The sequence below is a fragment of the Manis pentadactyla genome, chromosome 15, assembly GCF_030020395.1.
Source record: "Manis pentadactyla isolate mManPen7 chromosome 15, mManPen7.hap1, whole genome shotgun sequence".
Lineage (NCBI taxonomy): Eukaryota > Metazoa > Chordata > Mammalia > Pholidota > Manidae > Manis > Manis pentadactyla.
Window position 1 is genome coordinate 32851323 of NC_080033.1, and position 15072 is coordinate 32866394.

General features: G+C 37.8%; 1 protein-coding gene across 1 annotated transcript in view; it reads right to left on the reverse strand.

Annotated features, from left to right (window-relative positions):
- Positions 1-15072, reverse strand: part of VPS35 (VPS35 retromer complex component) — a 38157-nt gene that overhangs the window by 22831 nt on the left and 254 nt on the right. Inside the window, exons 2-5 of the mRNA XM_036911064.2 lie at positions 9669-9767; positions 8830-8926; positions 8128-8251; positions 7401-7583 (exon numbers count right to left, since the gene is read on the reverse strand). Of these exons, the coding sequence (XP_036766959.1) occupies positions 7401-7583; positions 8128-8251; positions 8830-8926; positions 9669-9767 (503 nt within the window). The remainder of the gene's footprint in view (positions 1-7400; positions 7584-8127; positions 8252-8829; positions 8927-9668; positions 9768-15072) is intronic.

The window sequence follows — 15072 nt, forward strand, 5'->3', positions numbered from 1 at the left end:
TTTCTCCACCTGGCTTATTTCACTGAACATGATACCCTCTGGCTCCATCATGTTGTTGCAAATGGTAGGATTTGTTTTCTTCTTATAGCTGAATAATATTCCATTGTGAATATGTACCACATCTTCTTTATCCATTCATCTACTGATGGACACTTAGATTGTTTCCATTTCTGGGTTACGGTAAATAGTGCTGTGATAAACACAGGGATGCATATGTCTTTTTCAAACTGGGCTGCTGTATTCTTAGGGTAAATTCCTAGGAGTGGATTTCCTGGGTCAAATGGTATTTCTATTTTGAGTTTTTTGAGGAACCTCCATACTGCTTTCCACAATGGTTGAGCTAATTTACATTCCCACCAGCAGTGTAGGAAGGTTCACCTTTCTCCACATCCTTGCCATCATTTGTAGTTGTTATCTTTTGGATGTTGGCCATCTTAACTGGTGTGAGGTGATATCTCATTGTGGTTTTAATTTGCATTTCTCTGATGATTAGTGATGTGGAGTTTCTTTTCATGTGCCTGTTGGCCATCTGAATTTCTTCTTTGGAGAAGTGTCTGGATCCTCTGCCCATTTTTTAATTGGATTATTTGCATTTTGTTTGTTGAGGTGCATGAGCTCTTAATATATTTTGAATGTCAACCCCCGTATCAGATATGTCATTTATGAATATATTCTCCCATAGTGTAGGATGCCTTTTCGTTCTACTGAGGGTATCATTTGCTATACAGAAGCTTTTTCATTTGATATAGTTCCACTTGTTCATTTTTGCTTTTGTTTCCCTTGCCCGTGGAGATATGTACATGAAGAAGTTACTCATGTTTATGTCCAAGAGATTTTCATTTTTGCCTTTGTTTTTTTCTACGAGTTTTATGGAATCATGACTTACATTCAGGTCTTTGATTCATTTTCAGTTCACTTTTGTGTATAGTGTTAGACAATGATCCAGTTTCATTCTCTTGCATGTAGCTGTCCAGTTTTGCAAACACGAGCTGCTGAAGAGGCTGTCATTTCCCCATTGTATATCCTGGCTCCTTTATCATATATTAACTGATCATATATGTTTGGGTTAATGTCTGGAGTCTCTATTCTGTTCCACTGGTCTGTGGGTCTGTTCTTGTGCCAGTACCAAATTGTCTTGATTACTGTGGCTTTGTAGTAGAGCTTGAAGTTGGGGAGCAAGATCCCCCCCCACTTTATTCTTCCTTCTCAGGATTGCTTTGGCTATTTGGGGTCTTTTGTGATTCCATATGAATTTTAGAACTGTTTGTTCCCATTCGTTGAAGAATGCTGTTGGTATTTTGATAGGGATTGCATTGAATCTGTAGATTGCTTTAGGCAATAAATCTACAAAATTTATTCTTCCTACCCAAGAGCACGACATGAATTTCCATTTGTTAGTGTCCTCTTTAATTTCTCTTAAGAGTGTCTTGTAGTTTTCTTTCTTGTAGTTGTCTTTCACTTCCTTGGTTAGGTTTATTCCTAAGTATTTTAATCTTTTTGTTGCAATTGTGAATGGAATTGCTTTCCTGATTTCTCTTTCCACTAGTTCATCATTAGTGTATAGAAATGCAACAGATTTCTGCATATTAATTTTGTATCATGAAACTTTGCTGAATTCAGATATTAGTTCTAGTAGTTTTGGAGTAGAGTCTTTAGGGTTTTTTATGTACAATATCATGTCATCTGCAACAGTGACAATTTAACTGCTTCCATACCAATCTGGATGACTTTTATTTCTTTGTTTTGTCTGATTGCCGTGGCTAGGAACTCCAGTACTATGTTGAATAAAAGCGGGAAGAGTGGGCATACTTGTCTTGTTCCCGATTATAGGGGAAAAGCTTTCAGCTACTTACTGTTAAGTATTATGTTGGCTGTGGGTTTGTCATATATGGCCTTTATTACGTTGAGATACTTGCTCTCTATACCCATTTTTTTAGTTTATCATGAATGGATGTTGAATTTTGTTGAATGCTTTTTCAGCATCTATGGAGATGATCATGTGGTTTCTGTCCTTCTTTTTGTTGATGTGGTGGATGACGTTGGATTTTCGAATGTTGTACCATCCTTGCACCCTTGAGATTAATCCCACTTGATCATGGTGTATGATCCTCTTGATGTATTTTTGAATTCGGTTTGCTAATATTTTGTTGAGTATTGTATGTATGTTCATCAGGGATATTGGTCTGTAGTTTCCTTTTTTTGTGGTGTCTTTGCCTGATTTTGGTAATAGAGTAATGCTGGCTTCATAGAATGAGTCTGGAAGTATTCTGTCCTCTTCTATTTTTTGGAAAACTTTAAGGAGAATGAGTATTATGTCTTCTCTAAATGTCTGACAAAACTTAGCGGTGAATCCATATACTCCAGGGGTTTTGTTCTTGGGTAGTTTTTTGATTACCAATTCAATTTCGTTGTTGGTTAATTGGTCTGTTTAGATTTTCTGTTTCTTCCTTGGTCAGTCTTGGAAGGTTGTGTTTTTCTAGAAAGTTGTCCATTTCTTCTAGGTTATCCAGTTCTTAGCACATAGATTTTCATAGTATTCTCTAACAATTCTTTGTATTTCTGTGGTTTCTGTCGTGATTTTTCCTTTCTCATTTCTGATTCTGTTTATGTGTGTAGATTCTCTTTTTCTCTTAATAAGTCTTCCTAGGGGTTTATCTATTTTGTTTATCTTCTCAAAGAACCAGCTCTCAGTTTCATTGATTTTTTGTCTATTGTTTTACTCTTCTTGATTTTATTTTTTCTCCTCTCACCTCTATTCTATCCCTCCTTCTGCTGACTTTGCACCTCATCTGTTCTTTTCCGTTTCAATAATTGTGACTTTAGACTTTTCGTATGGGAAGATTCTTGTTTCCTGAGGTAGGCCTGTATTGCTATATATACTTTCCTCTTAGAACTGCCTTTGCTGCGTCCCACAGAAGTTGAGGCATTGTGCTGTTGTTTTCATTTGTCTCCATATATTGCTTGATCTCTGTTTTAATTTGGTCATTAACCCACTGATTATTTAGGAGCATGTTGTTAAGCCTGTGTTTCTGAGCCTTTTTGTTCTTTCTACAATTTATTTCTGGTTTTATAACTTTGTGATCTGAGAAGTTGGTTGGTAGAATTTCAATCTTTTTGAATTTACTGAGGCTCTTTTTGTGGCCTAGTATGTGGTCTATTCTGGAAAATGTCCCATGTGCACTTGAGAAGAATGTGTATCCTGCTGCTTTTGGGTGTAGAGTTCTCTAGATGTCTGTTAGGTCCATCTATTCTGGTGTGTTGTTCAGTGCCTCTGTGTCCTAACTTATTTTCTGTCAGGTTGATCTGTCCTTTGGGGTGAGTGGTGTGTTGAAGTCTCCTAAAATGAATGCAGTGCATTCTGTTTTCTCCTTTAATTGTTAGTATTTGTTTCACATATGTCGGTGGTGCTGCTGTGTTGGGTGTATAGATATTTATAATGGTATTATCTTCTTGTAGGACTGACCCCTTTATCATTATGTAATGTCCTTCGCCTCCTGTTTCTTTCTTTGTTTTCAAGTCTATTTTGTCTGATACAAGTACTCCAACACCTGCTTTTTTCTCCCTATTGTTTGCATGAAATCTTTTTCCATCCCTTGACTTTTAGTCTATGTATGTCTTTGGGTTTGAGGTGAGTGTCTTGTAAGCAGCATATAGATGGGTCTTGCTTTTTTATCCATTCTGTTACTCAGTGTCTTTTGATTGGTGCATTCAGTCCATTTACATTTAGGGTGATTATCGGTAGATATGTACTTATTGCCATTGCAGGCTTTGGATTCATGGTTACCAAAGGTTCAAGGGCAACCTCTTTATTATCTAACTGTTGAACTTAACTCACTTATTATGCTATTATAAACACAGTCTGATGATTCTTTATTTCTCCCCCTTCTTTTTCTTCCTCCTCCAATCTTTATATGTTAGGTTTTTATTCTGTACTCTTTTGTGTTTCCTTTGACTGATTTTGTGGCTATCTGATTATCTTTTGCATTTACTTAGTATTTGGTTGGTCTACTTTCTTTGCTGTGGTTTTGTTTTCTCTAGTGACATCTGTTCAGCCTTAGGAGCTCTTCCATTTAGAGGAGTTCTTTTAAAATACACTGTAAAGATGGTTTGTGGGAGGTAAATTCCATCAACTTTTGCTTATTTGGGAATTGTTTAACCCCCCCTTTAAGTTTAAATGATAATCTTGCTGGATACAGTATTCTTGGTTCAAGGCTCTTCTGTTTCATTGCATTGAATATATCATGCCATTCTCTTCTGGCCTGTAAGGTTTCTGTTGAGAAGTCTGATGATAGCCTGATGGGTTTTCCTTTGTAGGTGACCTTTTTTTCTCTCTCTGGCTGCTTTTAATACTCTGTCCTTGTTTTTGATCTTTGCCATTTTAATTATTATATGTCTTGGTGTTGTCCTCCTTAGGTTCCTTCTGTTGTGAGATCTGTGGGCTTCCATGGTCTGAGAGACTATTTTCTTCCCCAGACTGGGCAAATTTCAGCAATTATTTCTTCAAAGACACTTTATATCCCTTCTTCTTTCTTCTTCTTCTGGTACCCCTATAATGCAAATATTTTTCCATTTGTATCAGTGACACAGTTCTCATAATATTCTTTCATTCCTAGAGATCCTTTTATCTCTTTGCCTCACCTCCTCTGTATTACTGTTCTCTGATTTCTATTCCATTAACAGTCTCTTCCACCTCACAGTCTGCTCTTAAATCCTTCCATTGTTTGTTTCATTTCTGCTATCTCCCTCCAGAATTCATCCCTTAGCTCTTGCATATTTCTCTGTAGCTCCATCAGCATGCTTATGACCTTTATTTTGAATTGTTTTCAGGAAGATTGGTGATTTCATTCTCACCAGGCCCTCTCTGTTGTTTGAAGGATTTTGGACTGAACAAGTTTCTTCTGCCTTTTCATGGTGATGGATGTGATCACTGGCAAGTCGTGCGTGTGTCAGCTGGGAGAACAAAGTCCCTTCCTACTTGCTGGTCACCTTGCCCATCTCCACTGCCTGTGCTGGTCAGCTGCACACAGGGAGCAGCCTCTGGATTAATCCCAAGCCGCTGTTAGCAGGGCAGCCCTCGGGATGGCCTAGGGCACTGGTGGTGTTTGCAGGTGAGCAGCACGTGTTCACTGCGAGAACAGAGCCCCATATGCTTCCTGGACCCTGCGGCGGTTTCCTCTGCCTGTGCTGGTCAACTGGGTGCAGGTGGCATCCTCTGGGTTATTTCCTTGTGCTGCTGTGGACAGGGCGGTCCTCGGGATGGCCTACAGCACTGGCGGTGGTTGTAGGCAAGGAGCATGTATTCCCCATGAGAACAGAAGCCCTATGTGCTTCATGGGTTCCACGCTAGTTTCCTCTGCCTGTGCTGGTAAGCAGTGTGCAGTGGGCATCCTCTGTGTTAATCCCCTGAGCTGCTGTGGGCAGGGTGGCCCTCAGGATGGCCTAGGGCACTAGCAGGGGTTGCAGGCAAGCAGCAGGTAGTCGCCTTGAGGCTAAAGCCCCTTTTGTGCCTTCCAGACCCTGCACCGGTTTCTGCTGTCTGTGACGGTCAACTGAGGGCAGGGGCAGCCTCTGCATCTGGCCTGGTTAGCCGGGCACTGGGAGAAGCCTCTGTGTGGTTGGTTACTGTGCTGTGGGCTGGGCTCCTCCCTGGTTGCTCCGCAGCAATGGCGGGTCAGCCCATTCGCTTGCAGTGCCGGGGGGTGGCGGGTGGAATGAATGGCAGGCTGCTTATCACCATGAGGGGCTTTGGAGATGTGCTGTCACCCAGGGAGTTAGGGTGCCTGAAGTTCCTTAAAGTTCCCAGTCTGCTGGGCTGAGTGTGCCAGGACAATTTTGTCCACCTGTTAAACCCTTGTCCCTTTAAGACTTTTAAAGTGCCCACTTTCCTTTTGTCCCAGGGGATCCAGCTGTGGGAACCTGTTCTCAGTCTTAGTCTCAGATTTTGCTTTTCCATTCCTCTAATATCCAGTACACTATGCAATGTGTGTCTGTGCTCCTGGTGCAGATTACTAGGGCTGATTATTTAGTAGTCCTGTCCTTCCACTCCCTCCCCACTCTGATTCTTTTCCTTCTGCCCATGAGCTGGGGTGGGCGGAAGTGCTCAGGTCCCACTGGGTCATGGCTTTGTATCTTACCCTTTTCGTGAGATGTTGAGTTCTTGCAGATGTAGATGTAGCCTGCCTGGTGTATTGTATCTTCTGGCCACTCTTTTAGAAATAATTGTATTTGCTGTATTTTCAAAATATATATGGTTTTGGGAGGAGATTTCCACCACCCTACTCATGCCGCCATACTGAGAATCTCCCAACTGATCTTATTCTTATGGCAACTCCATTAATTCAAAAAGCCTAAAAATCTGATACCTATAATGTACCACTAACCACATCATTTCATTGTTGAATACTTTATGCTTTCAAATGGAATATTAGCTTTGTAGGGGAAGAGATCATGTACTTCCTGCTATTTTTACATCTTCTAGGATGGGGAACTTAGTAGATACCAGAATTTTTTACTGATTGCTTAACTAAATGCTCAAAACTGAAAGTCAAACCATAACAAAGCAAGCAACCTAACCATCTTGTCTACAGTGTTAAGGTTTTCTCTTTTCTATACCACTTAAATTTTCTGTCACATGCACGGTAAAATCTTAAGTTTTTTCAAAAACGAAATGATGCAGATATACTAAAAACCACTGAATTACACACCTTAAAATGAGTAAGTAAATCTTTAAAAAAGGACTTGAGTTCCTCAATCTAGGATATCTATCAGATGAATAGTTCACCCAGTTGTTTGAAGACCACAGCTGGCTGACTATCTGCACTGTTGTGGGCTAAAAGTACAACAGACTTGGATGCTGGAATACTGGTCACAGAAGATACAGGGCTCTCCTTGAATGGCTTTTGTTTTTCATGTTTGGAGTTAGTATCTAATTTAAGTGTACTGATAATTAAAATCAATTCTAGGGTAACAAGCAGTATACTTAAAAAAAAAAGCCGAAAGTCAAGAAACAATAAGAAAATCAGCTAGCTCTGAAAAAGCTAAGCATAATTCATTATTTCATCACAAATACAGTTTTCAAATTTAACTCATTAAAAAGTCATATTGCCAGAGAATATTTAATGTATTAACATTAATGGAAAAATGTCCCCAATTATGTTAAGTCAAAAAAAAGCAGACTTTAATAATCCACATACATAATTTTCAAGAGTATATTTTATATCACATCACATATACTCAGGAATTCTAAATCACAAAGGAAATTGCATATGAAATGTTATGAGTGGCTAAGAATGGGAAGAGAGAATTATTGATATTTTTTTTCTTCTATATACTTGTCTGTACTTTTTATATATTCTACAACAAAAAATATTATAACTAAATCAAGAAAAAAAACTACTTACTCTGTTGGCTCTCCTTCATCAGGTAAGATGTTTCTGGTACACTGAAGAAGATAGTTTCGAAGAAATAAACCTCTCAAGGGATGCTGCACACCACGGCACATTTCCACCAAATCTTTCAAAATATCTTTCCTGGACTGAGGAAATGACTTGACATATACAACTCCAACTGTGATCAACAGATAACTAAGAGAATTATGAGGAAACATCTGATTAGAAATAAAATATTCAAGTCAAGAATTTGATTATGTCAAAATATACTGAATACAAACATATTAAAGATAGGGAGCTGAATGATGAAGAAAATATATGATTTAAAATATAACTGCTAACTACACAATGAAGAAAACATCAACTATCTTAAAATATAACTGCTCACAGTCCCATCCCCCCCCAAATTCATATATTCACATACATACATATATATCATCACTTTTAAATGTATTAGGAAGGTAATTGTCACAATATTGATTTTTCTCAGAGTTAAGCCACTGAACACATTAAGTCCATATTTTTCTATCTCTAAAATTCCTTAATTGCCTATATGAAAATTAAATTTAATTATACTCTAAAATGTTAAAAGAAAAACCCAGTACCTACCAAAATGTTAATCTCAATCTGTTAATAAATCAATCTTAAAATTGGTCTTAAAAAACAGTTGCTCATTTTAAAGGATATAAAACAAAAGTAGGAAACAGATATAAAAGCACTCCGATTTTTAACTACTTACAGCCTTGGAATAATGTTTCCAGCATACTGTACAAGTTCATAGAGATCTGCCACTTTTCTTCCTTTAGCAAACTCATCAGTCAGGTAGACCTCCAAGTAGTGCAGTTCATCAGAAATAGCCATATCTTTTAATTATGATTAAGGACTCAAATAAAGCTAAGCCAGTCTAAGCAATACTGTAGAACCTGTTGGTGTCATTAAACTATTAGGCAGTTATCTTAAATGTTAGTCCTTTAAGAGAGTATGTTAAAGGAGGAGAGAATCTCAGTTGGGCTTTCCTTACTTTAAAATAAGCGTTTTAAAAGATGTCTGGTGACACAAAGCAGTAAAACAAAGACTGCCTGTCAGACTACTAAAGGGTTTTAAAACAGCAAATCACTGAATTCCTTTCCACCTCAGAGTCCTGCATGGCAAAACCTAAGCATTAAAGAACAAAGTGCCTAACAGCCTCAATCAATACCCTTCATGAACATTTCGAAAATTGAGATATAACAATAACCCATTTAAAGAACTTTAAGCATAAAAAAATGGATCCTGATACTGTTTTTCTTTTTCTCACTTGGCACATTTGCATGAAGGAATACTATTTGGTTAAGACAATGAAGAATAACGTAACTCCAAAAAAATTTTAAAGGGACAAATTACAACCTTCTCAAGAAAAAAGTATAATCAAAATGTTCATTCTTCAACATTCAAAAGATACAAAGTTCATAGTAGCTCTTTGGTGATAACATAGAAGTCCGGAGTTCACCAAGCATATTAGAAGCATGCTTCAGTGCATCCATAAGTTTGTTTTTGTCCTACAGAAATATGAAAAGAACTCAGGAGGATGCTTAATTTAAGTAAACATTTAACTTGGTTATGCAACTCTTTCATCAAGGATTTGTTACATAGTTCTCTACCAAGAAGAAAAAGATGTGTGATTCCTCAGCAGGACTGCGGAGTTCAGCACTAAGTGTTACATATATAGGACCGCAAGCTTTCAGGAACCACTACAATCATTCAACTCCTAATAACTATGAAACTAGCTTCATTAGAATATGAAAACAAAAAGTATGATTTTTACACTAGTTTTTGTAAAATATGAATCTATTCAGGATGGAAATTTTAAAGCCTTCAGGACAGAAAAAAAGCTGAATAACTCAAAGTCAAAGTATTTAAATCCACTCGTTCAAGAAATATTTATTGAGCACCTAATATATATGTCAAGTACTCCTCAAGTTGAGATATAGAACCAATGAAGCTAGTACCTGGACCAGATACTGCTGTGGTGATAAGCAGTTATATGTAAATAGAAGGGAGGGTATCTTGTCCTCATGAAGCTTACACTCTGATTGGGAACACAGGCAATCCTGATCCATTAATGTAAATGTGATTACACAGGGCTATCTTTTGAAATTGCTCCAAGTAGTGCTTGAGGTTGATGGGACTGAAGACAGATGCTGGTGGACATTGAGGATTAGATCTACCAGAAACAGTGGTGCTATACAGCTTTAGAAAACATGTGGACTGCAACAGGGCCTCCCATATTGTCATTATTACCAGGCATCTCTTCATCTGGAATGACTGAACCTTCACAGCCTGTATGGCTTCATCCAAGAGCTTTTCCTGCTCATCCTGAGGTGACTGCTGTGTTGTAGGCTGAAAAATAAAACATATTTCCATTAATGTCTCATTAGCACACTCTTCTAGCAAAATCTGTACTGTAGTTCAGGCACGGTCCCTTTCCAAGGCTTTCACGTAAGGCTCATTCCAGTTCTACATCTCAAACCCATTAATCAGTTTTTGACAACTACTGAACAGAGCTGTACCCAGTCACTGAAGTTAATAGCATAAGACTGCTGAAGAACAGTAATATGTACAGAGAATATCTTTTCAGAAACTGACTCAATATTCTTGTAGCACATTGGTCTCAAAGAAACATGTGGTGGTAGTTAATGGCTGTGTTCGACTAATACACTCTGAATCTAAAAAAACATAGCCATCAATCAAATTTTTGTGACAGATATAGTCTAACCCAAATCTCTAAAAGCCTCTTTTTCTCTAGACTACTTTTCATCTGCATTTTAGCCTATGCTTAGACAGATCAAGGAACTAGTTCATGAGAACACTGATCTGTAAGGCAGTATGTAACAAAGGGAACAAACAACTTAGAAATAGCTGAAATTGTTAGTGATGTATAGAAGACCACAGAAAGTACCATCTTCAAATACCTAGCTCATCATTTCAAAGAGATCTAGAGTTAGAATGAACAAAATATACCTATATATTCTTCTCTTTGCCATCAGCAAAAACTTGCTTGCAAAATGAATTAGATCTACCTATCAAGCAGAAATAACCACTGTATGTTGTATACATTGTATTTACACTCTACTACAGCATGCATTACCTTATAATTATAAATGATGGTCATTTTTATGTTCTTTGGATTCAACACATTTGCCTGACACATGATAGATGCCTCATAAATGTTCACTGTATGAATGAATCAGTTGGTTTTAGAATGTTTAGATCATATATATATATAATAAAGTGATTTAAAAATTAACAGATCAATAAACAAATAGTGGTACACACACACACAAACACATATAATAGAATATTAGTCATAAAAAGGAATGAAGTAGTGAAGCATGCAATGTGAATGAACCCAGAAAACATACTAAGTGAAAGAAGCTGGACACAAAAGACCACATATTGTATGATTTCATTTATACAAAATATCCAAAATAGGTAAATCATCCATAGAAACAGAAAGTAGACTGGTGGTTTCCAGGAGGGAGAATGGGGGAGTAACTGCTTAATGGGTACAGGGTTTCCTTTTGTGGTTATAAAAATGTTTTGGAACTAAATAGAGGTGGTGGTTGTACAACACTGTGAATGTACTAAATGCCAATGAATTGTCACTTTAAGATGGTTAACTTTGTGTTATCACCTTAAGATGGTTAACTTTGTGTTATGTAAATTTTACCTTAATAAAAATTAAGAAACAAAGAACCCAAAAATGGACTAACAGTTACCAAAGGGAAAGGGAATGCGGAGGATGGGTGGGAAGGGAGGGATAAGGGGGAAAACTGGGCATTACGATTAGCACACATAATGTAGGGGGGTGGGGACATGGGGAAGGCAGTACATACAGAGAAGACAAGTAATGATTCTATAGCATCTTACTACGCTAATGGACAGTGATAATAGGGAATAGGGGGAGTCTAGTAACCATAATGTTGTTCAAGTAATTGTATATTAACAATATTAAAAAAAAGACAAAAAAATTAAGAAAGACTAAAGATAGAATGCCTCTTACACAATGAGCTGAGAAGGTGGAAGGCAAGGGCTTACACTAAGCGTGAAAGTTAAATCCGGTCTACTCCATTTTCTAAGATAATCAAAACAACACTTCATTTGAGATGAACTAAAAGCACATAAAACCCACTTCTGAACCAGAGCTGCTTATAAAAATCGAAAATTTAATGTTGATTTAATTTTGGAAAGAGAAAAAATTGAATAAGGAACACGAAGCAACTTCTGTTTTTTTTCTAATGCTAACTCAAGTAAACTGAGTTACCTGCGACCACACTTCTTCAGCATAAATAAAGTTCAAGGAAAGGGGTATATGTCTTTTAAACTGAACTTAAAAGGAACATTAGTTTATACAGCATAACTATTGGTCCCCAAGTCAGGGAACAATGTGAACATTTGAGGATTCTGACAATGAAATTCATTATTCATTCTAGGCTATTCATCAGAACTTTAGTAACACCAAGAAATGGTTTGGATTTTGGGGGGTTCTTTATCTTTGGATGCAGTAGATTGAACAATTATTAGGCTTGAAGTTCAGATGATCAACTTAGTAGTGATACATTAGGAAATTTTTATAATTACTTTCTTATTGTGGTAAATACATAAACATAAAAATTTCCACTTTAACCATTTTTAGGTGTACAGTTCAGTGGCATTACATTCACAGTATAGTACAATCATCACTAACATCCATCTCCAGAAACTCATTTTTCCAAAAGGGAAACTCTATACCCATTAAATAATAACTCCCTATCCCCCACTTCCACCACAGGCAACCACCATTTAACTTTGTTTATATAAGTGAAATCATACACTTGAGTCTGGCTTATTTCACTTAGCATAATGTCTTCAAGATTCAATTATGTTGTAGCATGTACCAGAATTTCCTTCCTTTTCAGGGATAAATAATATTCCATCATATTATGTCTATACTATATTTTGTTTATCCATTCATCTGTTGATAGACAACTTGGGTTGCTTCCATCCTTTGGCTACTGTGTCTAATAACTATCCTAATACAGAAAATAAAACTTTGGTTATAAAGAGATTATAAATAATTAAAAAATATTTGTACAGAACTGACTAGATTCAGTGTCTGTGAATAAAATTTTACCAAAATTCTTCTATTTTGCATCAACTGGATTTAAAATATAAACATAGAAAATGCAGAAAATTATATTATTACAAAGTAGGCTACAAATGAAGAACTAAAGTTATAATAAATAATTATATTTTTTACACATTACCAGTAAGAGCATGTAGTTATTACACAAATGGCTATTCTAAGGGAGTGCCTTGATGCCCTTTCTGGGAAGTGTCCCACAGAGTAAGAACAGTTATAACAGGAACATGCCCTCATTGAACCCTGGTAATCAATGCCTCCTCACTCACTAAAGTGGTTCTCCATTTACAAATGACTGTATACTCATCAGTTACCTGGTTCAGAGAGAAATGGAACCATTAAAGAATCCAGATGAAATTAACATTTGTGATGAGGCCCATTTTAGTTTGAGACTCAGGCCAAACAGTCCTGCCAAGTCTAGACAGCTATAAGGTGTAGAGAAGAGCAAAGGTCATCAAGAACTATCATTTACAAAATTACTTTTTATTCAAACAATGTGCTTTCATTTCCTCTTTTATCAAACAGGAATAAGAGTACTTTTATCACTGATATGAAGAATAAATGAAATGACACAGATAAAGCCCAAAACTAGTGAGGTGCTTAGTAATAAGTATTTCTTAAGTGTTAACCAATATTATTATATCCCCCTTGGATACAACCATTTCCATCCATCCTAGCAACTTGTTAGTCAATCTCTTCAGTCATATGCTGTAGAGGTAATCTAACAACACAATGCAAACCAACTGGAAAACGAAAATGACCAATCTCATTGAGACATAGAATTTCATCATGCTAATGAAAGTACTACTTAAAAAATAATGATAAGGCACAAAATAACAATGACAGAGGGAGGATTAAGAATGATGAGGGGTTGGGAACTTCAAAACATAATTTGAATACCCAACTGGCTCCAACTTCACTTATTTCCTCAGGAATTCTACGATGGCACTTACCATGAGCATTCACTTCTTCCAGCTTCACCTTATTGGTAATGCCTTTCTTCCCAGTACTGCCTCAGTTCACCATACTTCCTGTAGTCCTCCCAGGCAGAACACTCTGTCCCTCCATGACCCCCCAACACTGACTTGACACTGCTAATAAAGCAATCCTCAGACTATATTACATTAAGTTCCACAAGCATGTTTCCCCCCTTAACCTCTGAGCAAGGACTGTTTGTTTCCAGTGTCTAGCACATAACTTAGAAGGAACACAAGATGCTTGATGAGTTGAACGGAATCCTAGAATTTTAGGACTGGGAAGGGCCAAAGAGGCCCACACTTGTCTTCAGATGCAAAAGTGAAACTCATTTAAGTAAGATGGAATGACTTGCCCTGGTCAGAGAGGATCCCTATGAGAAGACTGATACCGAAGTTTCCTTTCCCAATAAAATTCATGAGGACAGGACTTGTGTTTCTGGCTCACTGCTCCAAAGTGGCTCACCCAGCAGAGAACTAGGGTGTTTAGTATATCCTCAATTTTGTAATTTTCCTTAGAAAACACTATAAATGTCAATCCATGAATGTTGAAAAAGACAAATCCTAAATTTTTAAACTGTTCTTCTATCAATTCCCAAAATGTAAACATTATTCTGAAAAATAAGCAAAATCATCTTTGTGGCAATGTATTATATGAAAGTAGTGTATGTCAAACACTTAATCCTGCTTTCAGGCATTAACATACTTAAAGTGAAGCCCATTTCCCGGCCTACAGGTTTATAGAGGCTTGTCTACAGAAAGTGAATAATGAGATAATTAAATCTAATACTCAGTACACCGACATCTGAAAACATTATTCACCCAGTGCGGACTATATCTAACGCTAATAAAATGCAAGTGACAACTTGCCTTTGTGGAAACTAGACACAAGGATTCACATTTTGAGGAAGTTCAAATTTACTGGCCAACAGCTACACCACGATTTGCTGCCATCACCGAGAGGCGCTGAGAATGCCTACTTTCAATAAGTAAAATACTTGGATTTCATCAGTGGGGAGAAATTTAAGAGAACCTGAGTGCCCAATGAACAAATGATAAAGGAAACAAACAGTCTCCTCTCCGTCTGTCATAATTAATAGATATCATATGGCATGAGCCCTTCCAGTAAATTCACATATGCGAATCCCTAGAATTCGCTGACAAACACAGCAGTCGACAGAGATTATGAGGTCGAGAACGCCCAGGCACCATTAAGGCCTCTCCCTCAGGTATATCTTAAACGAGAAAGGGCGTGGGGCCGGCTGAGCACTACCAGGCACAAAACGTGGAAACGCACGCCAGCAAGAGAGCAATCTCTGGACGGTCCCGAGGCCACCTATGAGCCCCAGGCCCTCCGCACGCCCCGACCCCGTCTGACGCTCAGACCCCGCAATCAGACTATCCTAGGGCGGGGCGGGGCGCGGGCCGACTCCAGTCCGGGGCGGCGGCAGGCCTTCACCGACCAGAGTCTACAGGACTAGACATCTCCTCAGAGGCCGCACTGTCTCAGAGCAACCGCTGAGGCCAGGAGCCGCCGCCCACCCCGGTC